Here is a 23,314-nt window from a genome sequence, read left to right as displayed (position 1 = left end):
ATTTGTTTTTTGTGGAACATGCATTGAAGAAGTGAATAGCTTAATCTGGAGGCCACTCATTGAATCTAGGTACAAATTAACATGTACACAATTTTGGATAACCACCTGATTTCTTTGTAAAGGACAATTTGACTCGAGGGGGGTTAAAGTGCTTAGTGTAAACCAACTACTGCAGTGCTTTCCAGACATTAGAGCACATCTGACATTCATAATACAAGAGTAATCCCAGAGTGGCTCTCACAGATCATGTGCAAATCCTCTCGGCTGTCAGTGTTAACAGAGGTTAGCCAAGAAAGAGAAATGCAGGAGCAAAGATTCATCACAGCTGTTACCGAAGGCCAAAGATGGAAATTCCATCTTGATACACTTAAAGGTACATTACGAGGAACATTTTTTAAACTTCCATTGAATTTAAAACAATCTTGGGTGTAGCTATATAAATACAACAATAAAGTCCCTTCTGCTCATAGATTAATGCTGACAATGTATTATTTTTCTCATTAGGTTGGTGTGAGTGAGAGTTATGGGCACTAAGTGACATTTTTATATGTTTCGTTTCCCCGCCTCTTTTTACCAACGCTGGCTACATAGCCATGCTATAATACAGCCTGTATTGGCTCTTTTGTTTTAAATGGCTGGATAACGGTACTAATTATTGGTACTGTACATGAGTAAAATGCAGTGATGAATAGCATAGATTTCTTATAAATGCAATGGAATCTTATGCAATGCCATTGTTTTTTGTACTTATAGAACTAAAGTGTATTCCTTCCTTATGGAGATACGTCTGGTGATGCAGGAAGCCTTTTATACATACAGTAGTGGGAAACAATCAGATGAGGATTTTTCTAAGATTAGGTGGCAGTAGATGCTAAGACTTCTGTGCAAGTTTGAGTCTCAATCTTTTCTAAAATACACATTTCCTGTTTATATTTATAATTCTTTATTGTGTTTTCTATATTGCTGCATTATTTATACAGTTGGGCCCCGCTTCTCTGCGATACGGCAGTACTGCAAAGGGGGGCCCCTCGAGTCCACGCATGCGCAGAAGGGGGGCCTCCTAGTCCGCGCATGTGCAGAAAGGGGGCCTCCTAGTCCGCGCATGTGCAGGAGGGTTGCCGCCAAGACCGCGCATGTGCAGGAGGGGGGCTGCCGAGTCCGTGCATGTGCAGGAGGGGGGCCGGCGAGTCCGTGCATGTGCAGGAGGGGGGCCGCCGAGTCCGTGCATGTGCAGGAGGGGGGCCGCCGAGTCCGCGCATGTGCAGGAGGGGGCCGCCGAGTCCGCGCATGTGCAGGAGGGGGGCGCCGAGTCCGCGCATGTGCAGGAGTGGGGCTGCCGAGTCCACGCATGTGCAGGAGGGGGCCGCCGAGTCCGCGCATGTGCAGGAGGGGGGCCGCCGAGTCCGCGCATGTGCAAAAGGGGGCCGCCGAGTCAGCGCATGCGCAGGAGGAGGGCCGCCGAGTCAGCGCATGCGCAGAAGGGAGCACTCTGGGACAGCGTAGACGGTAGGAGAGGCGGGAAATCGCCGGTGGACACGATTTCTGCTTTCCGCCGTCGGCCTGGAATGGAACCCGCCGTATGAGTGGGGCCCTACTGTACACCGTTGGGCAGGCTCTTTTTAACTGGTGGGCAATTGTCATGTTTTGTGGGGGTTTTTTGTGTCATGTTTTGGCTCTAGACATCTTTTGTGTTCTGGTTTTTGCCGAGACTCGATTTGTTTGGTGTTGGATTTTTACAAAATTATGGACAAAAAAAATCAAAATGTTGGAAGCACAAAAATGTCAAAATAAAGCACGGAAAGATACTTAAAAATTGTATAAAATGATAAAAACTATTGGGAGACAAAAATAATATAACTCAAAAACGTAAAGTGACTGTAGTTAATTTAAATGAATACAAACTTCTCCACATTTTTGGGGCAAGAACCTCCTACGACACTTATCAGCACTGCGGCCAGCAGTACTAAATATTATTTCTAAGGATCCTGTGGAGGGTGAACAGCTTAAATGAGCAATTCTAAAAAGAGGATTTCACCGTGTGCAAGGCCCAGATCCAGATCCACAAAGATTTAGCAATGCATTCATTTAAGTTAACGCCTCATTAAGTGCTAACGGGTATATACAAAGCTAACTAAAACATTGCCAGGTGCTATTTTCAGCTGTAACGGGCCCGTGCGTTAGTATCAGGGATGTTGGTGCTAATGATATGCAACAGAGGTGTTCCCTGTATCAACAGAGCTCTGTTATAGCTAACGCAGGGATTTAACATGATGTTACTTACTCCTAGTCTGCGCATGTGCAGAAGGGGGGCCTCCTAGTCCGCGCATGTGCAGGAGGGGGGCCGCCAAGACCGCGCATGTGCAGGAGGGGGGCTGCCGAGTCCGTGCATGTGCAGGAGGGGGGCCGGCGAGTCCGTGCATGTGCAGGAGGGGGGCCGCCGAGTCCGCGCATGTGCAGGAGGGGGGCCGCCGAGTCCGCGCATGTGCAGGAGGTGGAGGTATCTCTGTCCAGACCCTGAATAGGGGTTTCGCTGGAGAGAGAGACCTATTTTACTAAAGTCTCAAGTGCTATATATATCCCCTCAAACCAACCTTGAAACAACATATGGATAGACATCTGTGATCAAAAAGGAGCTCACTGGCGATACCTGGGAGATATGCAAAGTATATTGTAATTACTCCTATTAGCATATCTCCCAGGTATCTCCGGTGCTCAACATTTTTAGCATAATTGTCTCTCCACATATTTCAAGGGGATATGTATAGCTCCCTCCGTCCCTCCGTCCATCCGTAAAATTGGTCTCTCTCACAAAACCCATATTTGAGGGTCTTGACGACTTAACGCCACCTTTAGGTGAGACAGGTGTAATGCGAGTCATGAACAGCTAACACAAGGCAGTGCTAATTTAACATGGGGTTAAGCCGATTCTAACGAGCTAGCTAATGTCCATTGTTTGTGCATTTAATTAGCTGATTTTGATAACATGACATTATGAGCCCTGATTTAACCTAGCTTTGAGGATCTGGACCATACAGGGCCCTGGCTTGCGCACATCCACTGGGTGCCTAGTGCTCAACTGCTGCATTCCACTGCTGCTTGGGGTATCACCCATGTCACAAGGAATTGGGTAGAGCTACATGTCTTAGGGAAAGGTTCTGAACCTGCCTGGGACATGCTGTCTGACCCACTATCATCTATACAAAATTGGCATTCGACAATAAAACTTTTTACTATGTAAAGTTAAAACTGGGTGTTAGTGTTAATGTGTTATGTGAACCCAAATACATGATTCACTGGTATAGTAGTAGAGAATAGACACAGCCCAGATGGTGGTACCTAACATATACACAACACAGGTATCATAACATTGTTACCCTAACTGATTCACTGGTATTCGGCTAGAGAGTTTTACATGGTGGTATCTGACTGTAATGCCAACCTACTATACGCATAAAGTATATATAAAAGTCAATAGTTGGTGTAGCACTCACCAATTTGATTTTCTTTGTTGCTGTGCCGGTTTGCTATAGACCCCTTACTTGCCGAGAACGCTGTCTCAGTATAGAAATAATTAATAGTCTTAAGTTAGGCAAATTCTGATAAGACGTTTTCGAACAAATAGGGATTATTTTCTTTATATACAGTAGATGATCTTTAAGGATAGCCCTAGAGTTCCCTATATTAACTGGAGCTCCATAGCTACCCACTTCATGTAGGCAGAAATCCTAATGTGATCTATCTTTTTCTGCTTGGCCTTCTCCATAGGTTTGTTACCTACATTTTTTATTTAGGCAAATATTACTAGATGAAGGTTATATGTATAAGTAACATCCCAGGCAGTTTTGTTCATTCGTACCGGAGGGGACCTCCGTTTGTAGATAGTATATGTTATATGGTATAGTAAGATTCTCTGTGAATAAGTAATTTCTTTCTATTACCTCCTCTTTTAGGACTTGCCACTTGTTCTAATATAAAAAAATCTTAGTTGTGCCAAATAGTGTTTGCGTTCTAACAAGTGTCTCGTAACCGGAGAGTCTAGTCTTCCCAGTCTGGTATTGGATTTGGGTACATATAAATGTTGTTTCACTGGTCTTGATGTTTGTCCAATGTACAGTTTGCCATGTATCACCTGGGCACTATATCGCATGTAAAGAGACCTTTATGTTTCACATCTTTCCCACTGTGTGGGTGATTAAATGTTTCCCCTTTTACAATCCCATTGCAGTGTATACCAATGTATACAAGGAAAGGTACCAGTTTTATTTGTTAGTCTTATCTGTTTCATTCAAAAATGAGAGGAAAATAAATATTTTCAGCTAATAGCAGCTGCTTATCTAATACTGTACCTTGGTGAACAACCAACTTTAACTACCGTATACCTAACTTTTTAAGTTATAGATCTCTGTGTCTTAAAGGGCTGATTGTCATTAATAATACAAATTGGATCCTACATAATGTGTTCCCTAAGATGCCTTCCTTGGCGAACCCCTATCTGAGCATTGAGCACACAGAAGCACATATTCCTTTGTAACTTAAAGATACAACGGATCACGTTTGGAGATATGTTACTTATTTTTAGCACTTTTGAATTGAAGCATAATTTTATTGATAAGTTAATTCCCTATACCTGAGGTTTAAGTGTGTGGTATTATGGATCTTCCATTCCCTTGCCTTTATATTTTGTTTAAGAATTTAGATCCCTGCTAGTACCCCCCTCCGCTATACAGATCAGTAACTTCGAGTAGGGCTGGTTATTCTAGCAAACCTATTTATTTAAGGAGAACACATAGGGACTTATGTAGCTTTGAAATGTGACTTACTGTAACACATCTAAAGTGCACTTTACAAGCGAATATGCATGTTTTGCTATTCTGTAAAACCTTTTCGCATGTCTAAACCATGCGAAAAAAGCTTTTTTTACAAGTGTTTTCATTCTGGCTCAAATACGGGCGGAATGACCAAAATAGCATTTTTTGCAAACTTGCTGTATTCTAGTAGCTCAGAAAACTGCAACATATTTACAACTGGAGATACTATTAGAGTAGGAAGTCCTCGTCCTCGCTATTGAGGGAAATCGCACCTTCAGGTCATTTCGCTTGTAAAGCAAGTAAAAAATCTGTCGGCTTGTCACTTTTTGGACACGCGGTTTAGACAATGTGATTTGCAGTAGAGAATACCCTTTTTTCACCCATTTCATATTGTGAATTCTGAACATGCCAAAACTTGCGATTTGGCAATGACACATTCAACTACTAGAATAAGCCCCATAGGGTATACTTCCCAGATACCTTTCCAAATCCCTTCAGTATTATAGGGCATATAAAACTGTAAGAGGTGTATGTGCTTATCTAAGTAATGTGTTTTGGTGCAATGCTCCATATTTGCTCTTGATTGCATGAAATATAAGAAGTTTGTTAGCCAAGTTTCTTGCATCTTGCTTATACTGTCAACCTTTTGTTTACACCACATCACATCTGACAAATTTTTTGGCCACAAAGGAAAGGCTAAAATTGAGTAACGTACAGAAATTGATCCATTTTCAATATGTTGACAGGGCAACCTTCCCTTTAACACTCCCCAAATCTTAAACTGGTGCACAAGGCAAAATTAGAATTAGAATGCCTTACTACGCTGTAGATTAACACAAAGGGGCTCGAGACGAAACTGCCTCCTTGGCCTAATTTAGTAGGTTGTATTTTTCCTTCTGTAAAACAGCTTACTCTTGTTTTTGTCTTTTATGACAGAATTATGAGTTCTGAAAACACGCTCTTGCAAGCGAGAGAAGAGGAAGAAATAAAATACGAACGTACTTTTGTGGCTTCTGAATTTGTTGATTGGCTAATCCAAGAAGAAGAGGTGACAACAAGAAGTGAAGCTGAGCAGCTCGGCCGCAGACTGCTCGAGCACGGAATTATTCAGCATGGTAAGACGACAAGCTCTCTGCCGCCTTCAACCGTTTCATTATTGAACATTATAAATGTAGGTCTATGTCAAATACATTCAGAATATGAATAATATGAACTTAGTATATTTCTATCCCAACAACGAAGATAAAGTCTGAGTCAATACAAGACAAAAAAAACCCTTGTTACACCCAATATGACAAATTATATATTTAACTACTTATCTGTTTTCTCATAAATAAGGCCCATTTAGTCCATTTCTGTGGCCAAAGTATTTTAAGCCTGAAACCCCGCCAAGTTGTGCTCTTTTTTGCAGGTTGTAACACTACCTGCAAACGCTCTCATAGCCTGTCTAATGGAGGGAGAGATGGCTCAATAGACTGGTATTTCACAGGTGCCTAACAAGACCTGCTATTTAAAAGAGGGATAAGTGAGCTTAAAAACAGGGAGTGTTTGGAAAATCTAAGTCGTTTGCCTTTAGGACTGGAAGCCAAAATGTGTCACTGTGACTCAGATCCACAAAGCTCTGGGAAGTGACCTAATTTAACAACACGTTAAGCCTTACCGCGTATCTTCAAAGGCCAAAAACATACAGTTAAGTAATGTTTTACCCCGGAAAGGGCATTGTGTTAACTCTACCGGCCGTCGTGATAATAAGGTGGAAAAGAGGAGCTTACACTAACAACACATACCACTAAGTTTTAACACTGGGACTTAACGTTACAGATTCTACTAATGAACTTAAATACCTCCCTAAACACCTATCTACTGTATATAACATGTGGAGGCATACCTATAAACACACCCAAGATACCTGGGAAATATGCAAATTTGAACATATAAAATATATATTCTCCCATGGGAATTTTAGCTGGCCAGTTCCTTTTGCTTTCGTGCACATTTTGTCATTGGGCAAATATGTTTTCCTGTTTCTCCTGATAACTGACAACCATTCATTATGTCGTATAGGTAAATTTAAAGTATTGGGTTATTAAAACAGCAAACAACCCCCACCCCCATCCCTTTACTAACCTCCATTTTTATTTTTACAGGATGGCAACCAGTTAGATTTAACCGGACTTGAATTGAGCTTTTTTTCCAGCTCCAGGGAAATCCCTCTTCCTGAGATACTTACCGGTGAAGTTCCCAGTATTAGTTCCACCTACGCGGGGGATTTAATGTCCAGTCAGTAGGAAGCCACAACCAATTACACTGCAGCTCCCTGTTGGCCTATGGTTTTGCAGACATTTTGCTTCCCTTTGAAGTAACCTAGCAACTTCCCTGGTATGTATCTTGGGCACTGGACAGTCCCCCGAGCTGAAAATATTGAGGTTCAGCTCGGTGTGACCCCCCCAGTTTCCATCTTGTTAAAATAAAATTAAAAAAGGGTCAAAATAAAACCAGTTAGGGGGATTGCTTAAGGAAATATTTCACTTTAGAAGTACTGTCTGTAAATCAATGAGAATGACATGAGCTACAGGTGAAATGGGGGACATAAAGGTCATATGTTGTACATGAGGCAATCGCTTGTCACCTGCCATTTACTAAAAATACTTCTGTAATAAAGAAGGGGAAGATGATGACTACAAATGTAGCATGGTTATTGCTTTCTCTGGTGCCTCATGGGGGGGGGGGGGGATATTCTGCATTATCACTACCATGGATTCCTATGGAAACTCTGTGAAATCCCACGCTATATCACAATATTCTGCGTTATCAGTAGGTGAACTAAAGTTGGCTACAGCTGTACATATGAGTAACCAGTATGAGATTGTTTGAAAACAAACGTGCATGGTAAAGTGTACGTGAAAACACAATATTGTGTGGGGAGGGGAGGAGGAGGGGGGCTGCCAGGTAACACAGCAGTCCAAAGTACTTCTAAATGTGTAAGCAAAGGTTGTCCAAACTCCTGGCTGTATTGATCCTGGGGCGGTTTTCCCTTTGTCAGATTGTGATACTATTTAAATCAGTGGTGCTCAATCTTTGACTGAGCCACTGATTGTGCCACCTGTGATGAAGCTGGGATATCCTTAAAACCTAACATATTGGGATGTTGCGTTGCCATGGCGACATGTCGCCAGAAGCCGCTGGACACAACGTAAGGGAACTTACAGAGGCCTCGCACGCTCCCCCAGCATTTAATTTAAATGCTTTGGGAAAGAGTGCAGGGCCACTGTAATCGCTGCAGCCCCTCCCCCCCCTTCCCCCTAGAAAATGTCTTGCACCCCTGGATTAAATGATAGTGTTCAACATTTTTCAAATCTTAAGATCTGATTCTTTATGAGAAATCCTTTCACGGCAATATGCTTCAAAATAAATGAATAATCCCTATGTAGAAATACAAATTGTTACATTTTTAGTGCCTCAAAAAGAAATGTTCCATTAGATGAATACTAGAGTTTTACAAACCTCATAAGTGTTATTATATCAGCTCTGACAGTTTGATCAAAGTTAAAATACTTTTTCCCGATGGCAGAACAATAAAATCTGCCGCCTGATGTCCTGCCATGTAGTGTTACAACACACTTGACACACAGCCAACAATACCTCACTGTGCTTATACCACTTCCACTTATTGTAATACGAGGCTGCCATAAGCACTTTTTTAGTAAAAGAAAAAAAAAAAGGTTTTCAGAGTTTCACATTTTTATTCATTTTTATAGATTCGCTTGAAATATTTATTGTTGAATTATGCTAAGTGCTAATAATTGTGTTTCTGCAACTTATGTATGTTTTTTTTTTAATGGTGCTCACCCACAGCTTAAACACATTTGTATGAATTAATTACAACAACAAAAAGGAAAGAGGTACATTTTTTATGCCAGGAATAATTGCAGATATTGGAGTACTTAGGCTTATTTTGGATCCACTAAATCAGGGAAATATTTTACCTGAAGCAAGCTCAGACTTTATGTTCCCTGAGTTAATATGGTATCTGTTACGCTGTGCTCACCACAAGCTAGACGAGACCCATGTACTGAGATGGGAATAGGCAAACACCAGCCACAGACATGGGGACCCCGTCCGGAGTGTAGGATGGTCTTGGTAGCCGGGCTGGGGTTGCAGAGGTCGGGTAAAACATATTCGGTTCGGTGCAGGAGAGGTCCGGAGCGTAGAAGGTACTATTTACAAGGTCAGGGTTGGAGAGAGGAGGATCGTCGAAGTTCAAGCCGGAGTCAGGGTTGGAGAGTAGCAGAGAGCCGGGGAGAGCCGAGGTCAGTATTCCAGAGATGCAGGAGGTCCAAAGGCAAGCCGGGTCGATACACAGGAGATCAGGATTAGGAACGAAGCGACAGAACAGGGACAAGGCAGGATAATCAGAGGCAAACAGAGCACAACGTGAGTCTATGCTCAGCCAAAGTGCCAGTGGCACAGCTGAGCATATATAGGTGAAACAGGCCAATCCCCAAGGGGGTGAAGCGGAGGCGCGGCCTCTGCGGGGGTCCAGAGATAGGCCGGTTCAGGAGAGGCAGGTGCAAGAGATGGAGCTGATGAGCTCTGTTGACATTCAGTTTGGGGACGCGAAGCGATCTGTATTCAATCCCGCGATAAGGGGGACGCGCATGCGCGCCGCGCAAGTAGAAAGTGCCGCTGCAGTGGGGGAAGCCCTGCGCGTACGCGAGGGGGCACGTCGCCGCGGGAAGCCAGCAGCGGGTGCCAAGATGGCCTGCGGGCGCGCAGGACCTGCACGGGGGGCGCACGTGGGTCCGCGCGGCTCACGGTTCATTACAGTATCCACGTTAATTATATGCAAAAAAAAAAAAAAAAAGCCCTACATCTCATTAGCATAGGCTTAACAGTCCAAGTGGCATTAAAAAAAAAAAAAACTTTGTTTGTTCTAATGTACAGTATGCAACTTTTGATTACCTTTATTGAAAACGAATTAGCTACTGTAAACTGCCGATCTATTTGTTCTCCTGTGATCGATCAGCACAGATCCTGCTTTCAAGGTTTCACTAAACTCTAAGGCTGAGTCCATGGTCAGCGCTTTTCCGCTGACCCGTGCTGACGCTTGTCAGTGAGCCCCTGCAGCTGCAATGAGAGCGGCTTTAGCAGGGGCTCGCGCACCCGCTTTCCCTCAGCCTCAGCGCGCCTCCGCACGGCTGAAGTCACCGTGGACTCAGCCTTACACTAACTCAGCAGCTACAATGTATCCTTATATTACTAAGGTAACATTATCTATTGTTACAGTTTGCTGCTCAAACTGCTGGGAACCTTTGCAACAAATTATCACAAACAAGAAAGTGTTGCAAATATCTTGTACTGCTGGGGAGGTGGGCTGAAACCTGCTGTAGAAATCAAAAGATGCTCGGTATATTAAAACTCATTAAAAACAGCATTAAGAATTGAATAATAATAATAATAAACAAATGTAGTATGTATTATCTAATACCACAGAACTGATTTTTTATTTTTAAACATGCAGGATATTGCATGGATTGCTCCTCTCTGTCACGTTAGCATCCAGTAACGTTAAGTTTGTCTGGGAGTTATTCCGATCCAGACCTCAAAATAAGTGTTCTGATGGAGCAGAGTGAGAGAGGAGATGGAAATAACACCAGGAAATAATGCTGTTATTTAAATCCTAACAGTGGCCATACACCCATCCAGACATTGCAAAAGATGAGAGCAATGCCAAGATTAGCTATGATTCAAATGACTTAACGTTAAGGCCCAGCATTATCTTAACATGGTATAGTGATTAGGGTATGCTATCGTAACACCTCATTGCCTATCATTAGCATTTAACTTTCTCTAATGTCCATTATAGGTAGTTGTACAGTAGACTTGAACTATAATGTTATCCTAAGGTGAAAATGTCATTAATATTGACAAGACGCTACCTGAGGCTAATGTCATGTCATGTTACGTGTAGTGCCCTAATGGAGCTTAGTAAATCCCCGCCCCCACACCTTTCATTCCTACCATACTTAATACTATACATAAAGTTGAAGTTTCACTCAGTAGATTCTAATGGTGTTACAATAAAGTTAATGACTAAAGGAATGTAACATCTCTGCCATGGTTGTTTACTTTGCACGTAAAGGCTTCAAAGCTCAACTGTGAAAAACACACAATAAGAAATATAACATAATGCCTCTCTTCTTGGGGAGCCACTTACAGCAGAAATCCCCCCAGAAGCTGAACTCCTATAATATTAGTATCTTGACCCACTAGACTGCACGGGGTTCCCAGACACTTTCCAAGCGCTCATATCTCCTGAACCGAGCATTAGATTCTTAAAATAAAAACAGCTTTGGAACGGGCAACTAGTGGTAACTTAATTTGTAAAAAAAAAATAGCTATCAGTGTGGATTGCTGCTTTACAGCTGTATTTGCAGGAATAGGGCAGCACAAATAACCACACAAATTATAATTTCTCCAAAATAGAAACCTATTAGATATCTCCAGTGCCTATCTTTGTATATCAATGTACCAGTGCTCCGGTTCCAGGAATCTCTGCTTGGTACCCCCAATGACTGTATGTAAGGAAAGACCTAGGCACTACGGGTTTCTGCTAGAAAAGTGATTTAATGATAGCCATAAATTGATGTTTCGGCCTCCAAGGGCCTTTCTCAAAAGCAAGTGCCACTTTGAGGCCGAAACGTCAATTTATGGCTATCATTAAATCACTTTTCTAGCAGAAACCCGTAGTGCTTAGGTCTTTCCTTACATGTGTGTGGATACATACACGTACGGTCTCCAGAGACGCTGGACAAGCTTAAAACCGCGGTTTCTGAGACAGTGTTTGCCATGGTCGCCCTACGGGTGGTTTCAATGCTTCCAGATCTGACACCCTGCATTATTAATTGGGGCAGCCACAGTTTACCCCGGTGCCGAAGACATTAAGATTTGCTACATCTGTTTTCACAGCCAGGTGCAATCCTACAGTAAGTGTATCAGAATATTAGTTATCCATCGTGGCTAATGCTTTAAAGATATAGTTGTTGAAATGTGTTGTTCATTATATAATGTTGTGTAAGAATCAAAGTATAATGTTCAATTGAAATTGATGTGTTATGGCTTTTGAATGTTGAATGTTGAATGTACTCAGGTTTCATGTTTCCTCTCTGCCAAAACAGTATTATAAACATCTTCCGAATGAAAAACATTGCAACACGTTGGCAAAGACTATAGTTTGAATTAAAGCCAACATCACCATCAGAAGTAATGTTTGCCATTTGTTCTTTTTGCTGTATTTGTATGGTATCCTTTTAGTTGGCGGGGAGAAATCCAAAAACTTCTATCCATTCTTAGTTATGCCCCTTCAAGCATGTGTATTCATGCATACAGTAAGTGTGAATATCTTCAGTAGAAATGCAGGCGTGTGTGTGTGTGTGTGTGTGTGTGTGTGTGTGTGTGTGTGTGTGTGTGTGTGTGTGTGTGTGTGTACGTACAGTGGTGAGAAAAAGTTTGTGAACTCCTTTAGGATTTTCACATATTTCATACCGAAAATGTTATTAGATCTTAATCTAAGTCCTAATAATAGATAAAGAGAACCTGATCAAACTAATTACACAAAAACATGATACTTTATCAACATTTATTTGTCTACAAATGATTCAACATTCAATATCCATGTGTGAAAAAGTATGTGAACCTTTAGATTCAGTACCTGGTGGCAGCCCCTTGAGCAGAAATTACTTCCACTAAGCGTTTCCTGTAAGTGCTGGTCAGTCTCTCAAATCGGTTTTGAGGAAATTTGGCCCATTCCTTCTTACAGAATTGCTTCAACTCCGTGACATATAAGGACTTCCTTGCATGGACAGCTCGCTTCAGGTTCTGCTACAACATTTCGATGGGGTTTAGGCCCAGACTTTGTCTACGCCATTCTAAAACGCGGAATTTCTTCTTCTGCAGCCATTTTTTGTAGATCTTCTTGTATGTTTAGGATCATTGTCTCTCCTGTATGAGTAAAAAGGATGTGACATCACTTTAAGGGATGATGTCACATCCTTTTTAGAACGGAACATATCCCATGGTACAGGAGCCAATGGGATTGTCTTCAATCCCATTGCCTGTAATACCATGTGATATCAGCCATGTGGTTTTAAGGATGTGACGTACCTCCCTTGGAGATTATTTCACATCCTTAAAAAAAAAAAAAAAAAAGAGAGAGGCGGGCACAATACAGCGTCCAATCGGATTGGAGCTGTACCATCTGACACTATAATGTGACTTCACGGGCCCTATATAAGGCCAGTACGTCTAATTTTAGCGGAAGATCTCGATGTGGCAACATCCGTTTTGGATTTACCATGGGTTCTGGATTGAAAGAAAGATGAAAGAAGATTAAAGAAAAGAAGAAAATAATGACAGATGAAGATTTTTGTACCTGATGCTGTTCTTCAAGGAGGGTGGAGACAGATTGTGGGTGATGATGTCGTGGTTCGAGAACTTCCTGATGCGCCGGGATTCGGAGAGGGAAGACTTCTAAAGGTAAGATAAATATTGAATGTATGTAAATGGTTTTTTTTCCAGGTTTTTTTTATGTATATTTATTTTTATATTTTTCATTGTCCATTGACTGCTAATGTATTATTCTGTGCCCCTTTAGGGTACAGATAAATACAGTGACAGGCAATACATTTTTTGGCATTGTCAACAAACAGCTTGTTTTGTATTGATTGTTATTTTTTCTATTTCTATTTATTGTTTTGATTAAATTGTTTGGAATTTGGATGGCTTGTTTTTAGTACATTTGTGGATTGGCTAGCGGTTTTATTTCTTGATTTGTTTTGTTGGTTAGGTTTTTCTTTAATTGTATTCTATTATTTTGGTATAATATTTGTATTCTTTAGTGGTTTTGGTGTTAGAATAATTTTATTGGTGTAGTTGAGACTTTTTAGTTATATTATTGTTGTGGTGTTTGTTTATTTCTTTAATTGTTGTGCTTGATTGTTTTAATAGGTTGGCCAAAGTATCACAAATAGATTTCGTGCTGTGTTCCAAACAGCAGACTGTCTATGACTCTTAAAGCTGCAACATATCAGCTGCAGCATTTCACTGATTGTAGCATATTGAGTGAGACGATTCTGTTAGGCAAACAATCAGCATTTTTACAGGTTTATAACAGGAGCACCAAACGATTGCCAGCTTAGTAGAATGTAGAATTATACATTGTCATATGATTTACATATAAAAATGAGAGAAAAAAAAATTCTACAGGGGGATTGTACTGTAGTATCGCTGCTTTGAACGTAGTCTGCTGTTTTAGGACTGGTTTTGTGAACCTGCGTCAAACATGTAGATGTAGTCAGGTGTATTTGCTTTGCAGTACCATGTAATGTGAAAGTTTTTAGTCACTTTTATTTATCCACAGTAAACTTAATATGTTACTGGCATGTGGCAAGTAGACACTGGCAAATTATTCGCAGACATTCGGCTTCCATGCAGGGAGGGGGGATGGGTGGAGAGAGAGATACACGCAAAGTGTATTTAAATTACTTCTATTAACATATATACCAGGTGAGCTGCTTTTTGTGCACAGAAAGGTGTGTTGTTTCAAGGTGTGTTTGAGGAGATATATATATAGCACGAGGGACTCCCACTAAAAGATAGTCCCCCTCTCTCTCCCTTCCGCCATCTGACCCAGATGAGAAAGGACCAAAGGAGAAGGAGAAAAACTGGACATAGAATCAGATGCGATAGGGGTTGGTCAGACGATCAGAAAAGAGGAGGATTAGGGCAGGACAGATAAGAAGAGAGGACGAGAGCAAAGAGCGAGAGGGGGGAGACAAACTGAGATATGAGGGAAAGAGAGACGGAGAGAGTCAAGAGGGGCACTGAGGGAGGAAGACTGAGACATGGGGGACACAGAGAGATGGAGACATGGGGGGCACAGAGAGAGAAACAAACAGACATAGCAGCACAAAGTTAATGACAAAGACAGGGGCAAAAAAATAGCACCAGTTTTATTACTGTATTAACCTGTATGGAAATTTGTTTGTGTGAATGCATATATACAGTTTGTGTGTGTGTGTGTGTGTGTGTGTGTGTGTGTGTGTGTGTGTGTGTGTGTGTGTGTGTGTGTGTGTGTATGTATATTTATATTTGTGCGTATGTATCCATACGGTGGGCTTTCTGTAGTGAAAAATATGTTTGAACTTTAAGCAACAAAAAATGTATTAATAATATTAATTTTACAATCACGCTATGAAGTTAATTGTTAATCCCTTATAAAGGTGTCCAGAATCCCTGAGTTTGATATATACAGTATGTGCTTGGATCTGAGTCTGTATATAATGTGCATACAAATATCTATATACAAATATTTATATATATATATATGTACAGCATGTCCATAAGTTTTTCACCCTATTATAATTTATTAAGGCTTATAATGCGGTGAATAATTTATGGACACCCTGTATATTTAACCCCTAGGAACAGGTAGGAAGATAGTAATACACGAATATCTCACAGAGCTCTTCTTTTGCCCTGCACACATCTCTAGTAGCTACTGTAGTATGGAGTCAAATTTGCTGCCAAAGTGGCAAGTGAGTTACTGTATGCTTTTTCTTTGTTTAGTTGAAGTAAATGTAGACCTTCACATAACAATGTAGCCAGGAGTCAGGTGAATTTGAATCTGACATAATTTGCTCTAGCATAGCAGGTTATGATGTTATCATTAATACAAATGACTGACTGTAATGTACAGTATATAAATAACCTGCCCGGCCTCTGATGCTGCTGGGTAAGGTTGCATTTTAACATATCTACAGTGGAGGTTCCTAGAATTAGGAGTCCTTGGTTCAGGAGATATGCATCTCCTATTTCCTGGCCTGTTCAGAAAATTCAACTCACTACAGCCTCCAATTAAAAGTGCCACGTGTCATTATTTTCATAATTATGTTAGTGCAGTCCAAGATATACTTGAAAACAAGATTGTTCATATTTCCTAAACTGGTGGGCTATTAGTGTCAAACCAAGTCAATGCAATTCCTGCTCTGGGAGTCCCTCCATTTAGAGAAAAATAATAATTTGACAGTATTTATTTATTTATAAAATATTTTACCAGGAAGTAATACATTGAGAGTTACCTCTCGTTTTCAAGTATGTCCTGGGCACAGAGTTAAGACAAATAATACATGGTTACAAATACAGTTACATAATGAGCAGGGTATACATTATATATGTAGCCCTTTTTCTGACGCCTCCCAAAGGGACTACTGGTACTGTACACAACCTGCGGCTCCAGGAGATCTGAGCCTCCGCTAGCTGGGAGCCTGGGGTAATACTCACACATTTACATAGCGCAGCGCCTCCACTTACCCAGGATCCCCGTGACGTAAGATTCCCCTGGGCAAGAAACATACAACACCTTATGATTGTAACTGGTTTTTACTAATGATAATGCAATGAATAGCGATAACACATACATATACTTATACTCTAACAGTATAACCTTACACACAATATCGGGTGTCCCTCTCTAGAGGAGACACTGAGTGACCTGAAACATAACTCTCCCACCATCACCGGTAATCCCCCACTCAATGTCCCGTACTCTATAGAGAGCGGATAGGTGTGACTGCGCAGTCACTGAGGAAACTACTAGGCCTGTTGGTGCACATGTAGGTCAGAGTTACCTGCCGAACACTCCAGTGCTCGGACCTGCAACGGTCTTCACAAAGGATCAGTAGTAGGATGACGTCCTCTGATCCTCCAACCGAACTCCTGACACGCGGACCGCCAGGGCGGTCCCACTCTGGAATAGTCTCTGTGGACCCCAACGTGGGTCCGAACCGCTTCACAGGTACCGCAGCATCCGCTGAGTCCCTAACTAATCTAACACTACTGTGACAGGATCCCTAACCTAGGGCCTGTCCCTGTAACACCACAAACTGGGGAGTGAGGTCCTATCTGGGACCTAAGGGGTTAATGGCCTGTCCCGTTCCCCTAAATCTTCCCAGTCCTAACTGTAACTAACAACTAGCAGCACCTGCAGCAAACACACTGCACACTTTCAGTCAACCTGCAGCAAACACACTGCACACTCTCAGTCAACCTGCAGCAACAACACACTGCACACGGAACCTGCAGCAATAACACACTGCACACACTGTGCCTACTTGTCAGCGCTCACAGCACTACCAGCCGTGACACTGACAAGCCTGCACCCTCTCACACCTAAGGGCAGCCTCCCTATCTCGGGCCGTCCCTTATAAATTACCCACTACCCTAACAGGGATTGGGGCCTGCCTGGGACTTGGGGATCCTTACCTGGTGCAGGAGCCACTTGCTCCTTACACCCTTCCTCCCCCTTCCTGCTCCCAGCTCCAACTGCTGTTGCTCTAAGCCCGCGAAATGTATCAATCTTGCTGTCTGGGAATCCTCCAGCCCTATTGCCTGCCTCCCTATGCCTCCTGGGAGTTGTAGTTCCCAGGAGGCTACTAAAGCATTGGGGCCGCGTGCGCACTTACCCTGCGCATGCGCGAACGCCTAATGGCCGCCACAACCTTTCTCCCTGCTTCCGTACTCTCGCGCGATCTCCTAAGGGCTTCTTTAACTCCCTGCCCCTATCTGCGCATGCGCGTTCTGTCCGAGGCCTTCCCTGCGCCTGCTGGTCACTGCGCATGCGCGAACTATGGCGCAATGGCGGCGCCCTGTTCCCCGAGCCGCCCGGACCCCGGCAACGCGATCGCGGCCCTAACAACGGGCCGCTCGCGTCCCCGGCAACCGGCCGCATCAGGGAACAGCGCACAGCTCCCTGCACTAGCCCCCACCCTCGCGTTATGCCGGCGGGTCCGTCGCTGCCTCCGGCGGCACCCACGACCACACGGCACTCGCGGAGGGGGGTCAAGGAGTGAAAAATAAACCCGGGGCTACATATACAAGACATTGCATGCACAGTTAAAGATAATTTGTATTATGGGTGTATGAAACAATTACAGACCACACTAAAATGTGTGACAGCCTTAGATTTGAAAGAACTTAGACTGGTGGTGGATGTGAGAGTCTCCGGTAGGTTGTTCCAGTTTTGGGGTGCACGGTAAGAGAAGGAGGAGCGGCCGGATGCGTTCAAGTGCATGTTATCCCTTTCTACAGTATAAATGGACTTTCTAAGCCAGTGGTGGGGTACTCCAGTCCTGCAGTTCCCCACCACTGTTCTAAACCATTAGTGCAGAGTTTCCCCACTAGCGCACTTACAAGAAGAATTCTGAACCGTTGCCGTGCAACAAGAGGCATTTAGGATTTTAAATGACTCTAAAGTGCTGAGCATTAATATGTACACTTCTCTATGCTTCTCAGAGCTTGTATAACTAGTAGGAAAGCTTGTAGAAGTGGTGGGAATAGTGTTCAGCGACATGGAAATGCATGCAACATATGGGTCTTGAAAGAATTCCTGCTTTCCTGATCCCGCAGCAAAGCCGGTCTGATTTATTGCATCCAGATGTCATGGGGTAAACGTAAAATCTATATCTCCAGTCACAGAGGATTGTGTGTAACTCAGGATACCCGAGACGATTGTTTTCGTTTAGTTTAAGGTAGAAACTAGTCCATCCCTTCTTTGCTGGAACCAACAGGCCCCCTATAAATTACAAATACTACTTTAGTGTCTTCATCTTTCAACGCAACTAATTTCATAACACACTTTTCAGTGGGATTTAGGGCTTACTATAAAATTTATTTTTTACTGGAAGTGACTCCTGATCCCATGTACAGTAACGCAGATAGTGATCACGTGTTCCAGGCTTTGAGCGGTGTTAAAAATGTGTCTTTTACCATATGAGAAGCAGAATGTGTTTGTCAGGAATCGGCGTTCTCCACGCTCCTCACACAGAGCACTCCCTCCCCGCAGGGAGCCCCTGCACACACAAAACAATCCTGCCTTACCGGCCTCCACGGCTCCCCGCCCCTGCTGCCGTCGCGGGATCACTCCCCTCGGCGATTCCTCTGTACAGCGCCGCGCGCGCCCACGCCCTCCGGCACGCACACCTGCACCATCCACTGGCTCGGTTCACGCGCGTACACGAGTTACGGAGCACGCTCAGTCTGCACACTCTTCTTCCCGTCCCCCGGACCTCAGGCTCCGCTCCCGCACACTGCACGAGCATACTCAGGTTACCAACAAGACTCACCTGGCCTGTTATGCCTGCACCAATCTGCAGTGACTCCCTGTAGCTCTTCCTGTCCCGCCTCCGTTCCTAATTGAACCTTCCTGCTTTATCTAGCTCCTCTCTGCTCTCAGTCTTTGCTCGACATAGTCTCTGTATGGAAGTACTTCTGGATTCTCTCAGTGTTTTCACAGGTTCTGACGCGGCTTGTACGACTACCCCCTCTGGCTCTCGATCTCGGCACTCCTTGGACAACGCTCACTCTGGTAACCCCTTGAACATGGCTTGGACTACGACCTATCTCCACTCTCCACTCCCTGACCTCGGCAAGGCATTCATCACTCTATCTCTACAACCGGTACCGGCAAGTATTGTCTACCTTACTACACCTGGCCTGGCAACGCTTCATACCACACTCCGGACACGCTCCCTTTGCTGCGGGTGCGTGTATTACCACTTCCCCCTTCAACTCAGGGGACGGGTCTGGTCTGCGGGCAGCACCGGTGTAACAGTGTTGTAACTAGAGACACAAAATTAAATGTCTTTTATAACCAATTGGTAAGCAAAAGGTCAGCAAGTTGCTGTTATATGTGTGTGCGCTTCAGAATGACTGAACCACTGACTGAGCCACCTGTGCTAAAACAGGGGTATCCTCAATACCTGACCTGTTGGTGGCCCATGAGGACTGGAGTTGGCCACCCCTGGTATACATGACGCATGCTTCATATGAAACAATCAGTGTTTTTCTTACAAACCACACTTCTCTATAGAGTTTGATAATCCTCACTGTATCTCTGGGAAATGATTATATGTATATATATATATATATATATATATATATATATATATATATATATATATATATATATATATATATATATATATATATATATATAATTTTTTTTTAATATATATATATATTTTTTTTTAATAGTATTTATTGTATAATAGTTTGTGATGCTCATGTTTATTTATTTTGCAGAGATGTTTAGATCTGCAGTTCGTGTTTCCACGCTGTTTAAGTGTATATATCATTCTACACATTTTTCACTTCCCCCAAGGTCTCCTCTAATAAAGAACAGTGCACGTTTTATAATCCCGCAGGGAAATGCCCTTATTGGCGCAGACATCATTTGGCCTGTTGTCTGTCTCTGTATCCAAAATAAGTCATCCTATAAAGCCAAAATGAGAGGCTGTCTTTGTTAAAGCTGTTTCTTACTTTTACCAAACAAGTTAGAATCAACAAGTCGCTTTTAGATCCTAATTTGGTGCCTAGGTTTACAATGTAACCTGACAAGCTTTTAAACATGCTGGATCTCATGACCTCGGAGCCTGCGAGGAAGCTCCCCCTCTGATCCTGACCCCCCCCCTAACACACATAAATAAACACACAACAAAGGTCTGGAGGTTCAAGGGCCACGGCTTTATTTACACAAATAATAATAAACCTTGGTGAGTGCTACCTCTGCCAGCGTGATCTCCCCCCGGGTAAAGGCCATTGGCACCCCAACCATGGCCCGCACACCCACCAAGCCGGGCGCTTGTTGGCCCGGCTGTTAAGCGATACTGGGCTCCCCACCCGAAGGCTTTAGGGGTTATCTGCACAATAGAGCCCCCGCTGGCAAGGTTACCGTGCACTCACCCCCCCAACAGCCGCCACCCACGTGGCTATTTAATTCCTTAAACTAGCCCCAGACCCGCCAGGACCCTTTCGAGCTCTTCTTGGAGTGTTACGTTAAACAAGTCTAATCCTATCTCGGATAAATGTACCCCGTCTAGTCGGAACAATCCGCTATTTCTTGACTCGAAATCAAGATGCCCTATCACCCAGCCTCCTACCTGCAACACAAATTTGCCAACTGCCTTATTAATTTTCCTCCTTGTGCGCTCCACCACCTCAGCTCGCGCGCCCCTTTCCACACCTTTCTGTACACTATATCCGACCACACCACCTGGAGGACCGTTCCCCAATGCACCTGAATCCACGCTCTATCACTCCTTATCGACCTAATTATGTCTAATGATGTCACCCCCCCCCCACACATCGTTGCCCCCCACATGAATAATCAAAATTTTGGCGACCTCCTATCCCTTGCCAATACCAGTAGTTCTGGTAACAACTGATGCCACATCAAACCTCGCCTGCCCCACCAGCCTTCTCCAAAGTCTGCTGCTCTGACCTTCCTCCCCCCCCAATTCTCTTGTAACATTTCGCACTGGAATGGCCCCCCCCACAGATATTGCAAACATGCCGGAATTTGCAGTCAGTGAACCTACATTGCCCCTCATTAAAGGCCCAGCACATTCCTCTCCCACTAGTGACCGGCAAACTGCAGGATTCCATGCTGCCGGCCCCTTCATGAAAGGGAGTCGGCTTAACCATGGTAAAAATCTCTAACCATAGGTCCATGTCTTTTTTTTTTTTATCCCAGGATAGCTGCTTTCTCACAGCCATTTTCTGCCGAAATTGTTCATCATTTAGCCACCAACCCATCTCTTTCTGGTTTCTATACGCAAAACTGATCATATCTTGATATTTAAATAATGCAGAGCATAAATTAGGTGATTTTTCCCCAATAACACTGGCCAGGATAGAGAAGGCCTGTGACCAATTAGAAAATGTTTGTGGGAATAATCGCTTCTCTATGTCTTCCTTCTTGGCCTCACCTTTTTTGCTGGACCTAGCCAGTGCTTCTTTATACCCGCGAAGTAGGGATAATATCTCCACATACTCCCCTACCCATATCTTTACTTTTACATCTGCTGACAGGTGTAGACCCAACGGGCTTGTGAGGCATGCATAAGAGTCTGAGAAACAAATGTCAGGTACCCTCCCTGCCTCCGCCACTCCTACTGCCAGTGCCGGAGGAGAAACCACCACTGGGGAGGCTAATGCCAACTCCCCACTTACCCTTTCACAAGGAGCCAGGTTGCTGGCTTCAGCCCGATAGGACGCCCCTTCCCAGGCCGCTGCCACCCCTGGCCGTGTATCAGCGACTGCTGCCACTGGGGTCACTACCGCAGGGTGCCCCCCCTGCTCTCTTAAGGCTTCCAACACAGCTTTTACCATGGCAGCCACATCCACTGCCCCAGCAACATTCACATCTGCTGCACCAGCAGCACCCACAACCTCTGCCTCAGCGGCACCCCCAGCCTCTCTCACCTGTTGGCTTGTATCCTGTGCTGCAGCACCCACCTGATGCTGCCCCCCCCCTCTGTAAGGGCTGCTCAGACAATCCCTTATTCCCACCCAGTGAAGTACCACCACATGACTGTGGCATACCCCGGGACCTCGTCCCCTCTGCACCCCTTGGTGTCTTTTTTAAGGTGGGGGGGTTGCTTCTTCTAAAGCTGAGGGGGGAATAGAGGCCGAAACCTTCCTCTTACCCTCAGCCGTTCGCCTCCCAGCGCGAGTTGACTCCGCCCCCGTGCCCTCCGCTGTAGGACCAGCACGCGGCCGCGTTCGCCGCACAGGCGGGTCCCGGACCTCCACCGCTCCCCTCAGAGGGCCTGACCGCCTTGAGTGGGCCACCACCCGCCGCACCGACGGCCGCATGGATATCTGGCTGCGCCGCACAGTTCCACCACTTGCTTCTGCTCTGGGCTCCTCCGATCCCCCAGCTGTAGCACCGTCCCTGCTACCTCCTGCGAGCAGACCTGCCAGCTGCTGCTGCAGCCATCCTTCCTCTCTAGAGGAAGGGAGGGGAAGCAGTATCTGGCCGGCCGGGACGGGGAGGCAATGCGCATCCTAGCGCTACAGGTGAGGGGACCCCGCAAGGGGGGAGGGGGTTAGGCGGGAAGAGGAGGGAAAAGGGAGACCAAAAAGTGCACCAACACAAACGGAGCAGGAAGAACCCAGGACAAAAAAATGATTAAAAGGGCACTTTAATGTGACAAAAGACCCATCCAATGCATTTCGAACGTCGCAGCGTTCTTTTTCAAGGAAGAGGAGGGAGCCTGGCCCCAGCGGTCATGAGCCCCGGGGCTCCAAGCTGCCTTATAAGGATAGGCAAGTGAACAGTGTTATTGCTGACTGTTAAATTACCACAGCATTGTTTTTTTGTTTTTTATTACTTTTTCTGAAAGTCAAAAACATTCTGTAAATAGTCGTTGGCAAATCTGTTTTCCATCAACTTGTTCTCTCTTATTTATTGAATACAGAAAGTTAAGTCCCAGGCTCAATTCAATATGCTTCAAAGTTGTTAATATGGAGTGGGGGAGAAATTGGGCAGAGAACAATGTTGCAATTACAGAGCTATTGAGCATTTGAGACAGAACTGTCATCAGGCAACTTTGTGATCATGTGATGAGCATTAAGGGCAGATTGCAAAAATGTATTACTGGGATTCT

General features: G+C 44.1%; 1 protein-coding gene across 5 annotated transcripts in view; it reads left to right on the top strand.

Moving 5' to 3' along the window:
* The window catches only part of DEPTOR (DEP domain containing MTOR interacting protein), a 178,340-nt gene that overhangs the window by 72,327 nt on the left and 82,699 nt on the right, over positions 1-23,314 (top strand). For all 5 annotated transcript variants that reach the window (XM_075582331.1, XM_075582333.1, XM_075582334.1 and 2 more), the window contains exon 5: positions 5,745-5,923. In XM_075582331.1, coding sequence (XP_075438446.1) covers positions 5,745-5,923 — 179 coding nt within the window. The remainder of the gene's footprint in view (positions 1-5,744; positions 5,924-23,314) is intronic.

This window comes from Ascaphus truei, chromosome 2 (genome assembly GCF_040206685.1).
Source record: "Ascaphus truei isolate aAscTru1 chromosome 2, aAscTru1.hap1, whole genome shotgun sequence".
In the NCBI taxonomy this organism is placed as follows: domain Eukaryota; kingdom Metazoa; phylum Chordata; class Amphibia; order Anura; family Ascaphidae; genus Ascaphus; species Ascaphus truei.
This window is presented reverse-complemented; position numbering and strand designations above follow the sequence as displayed.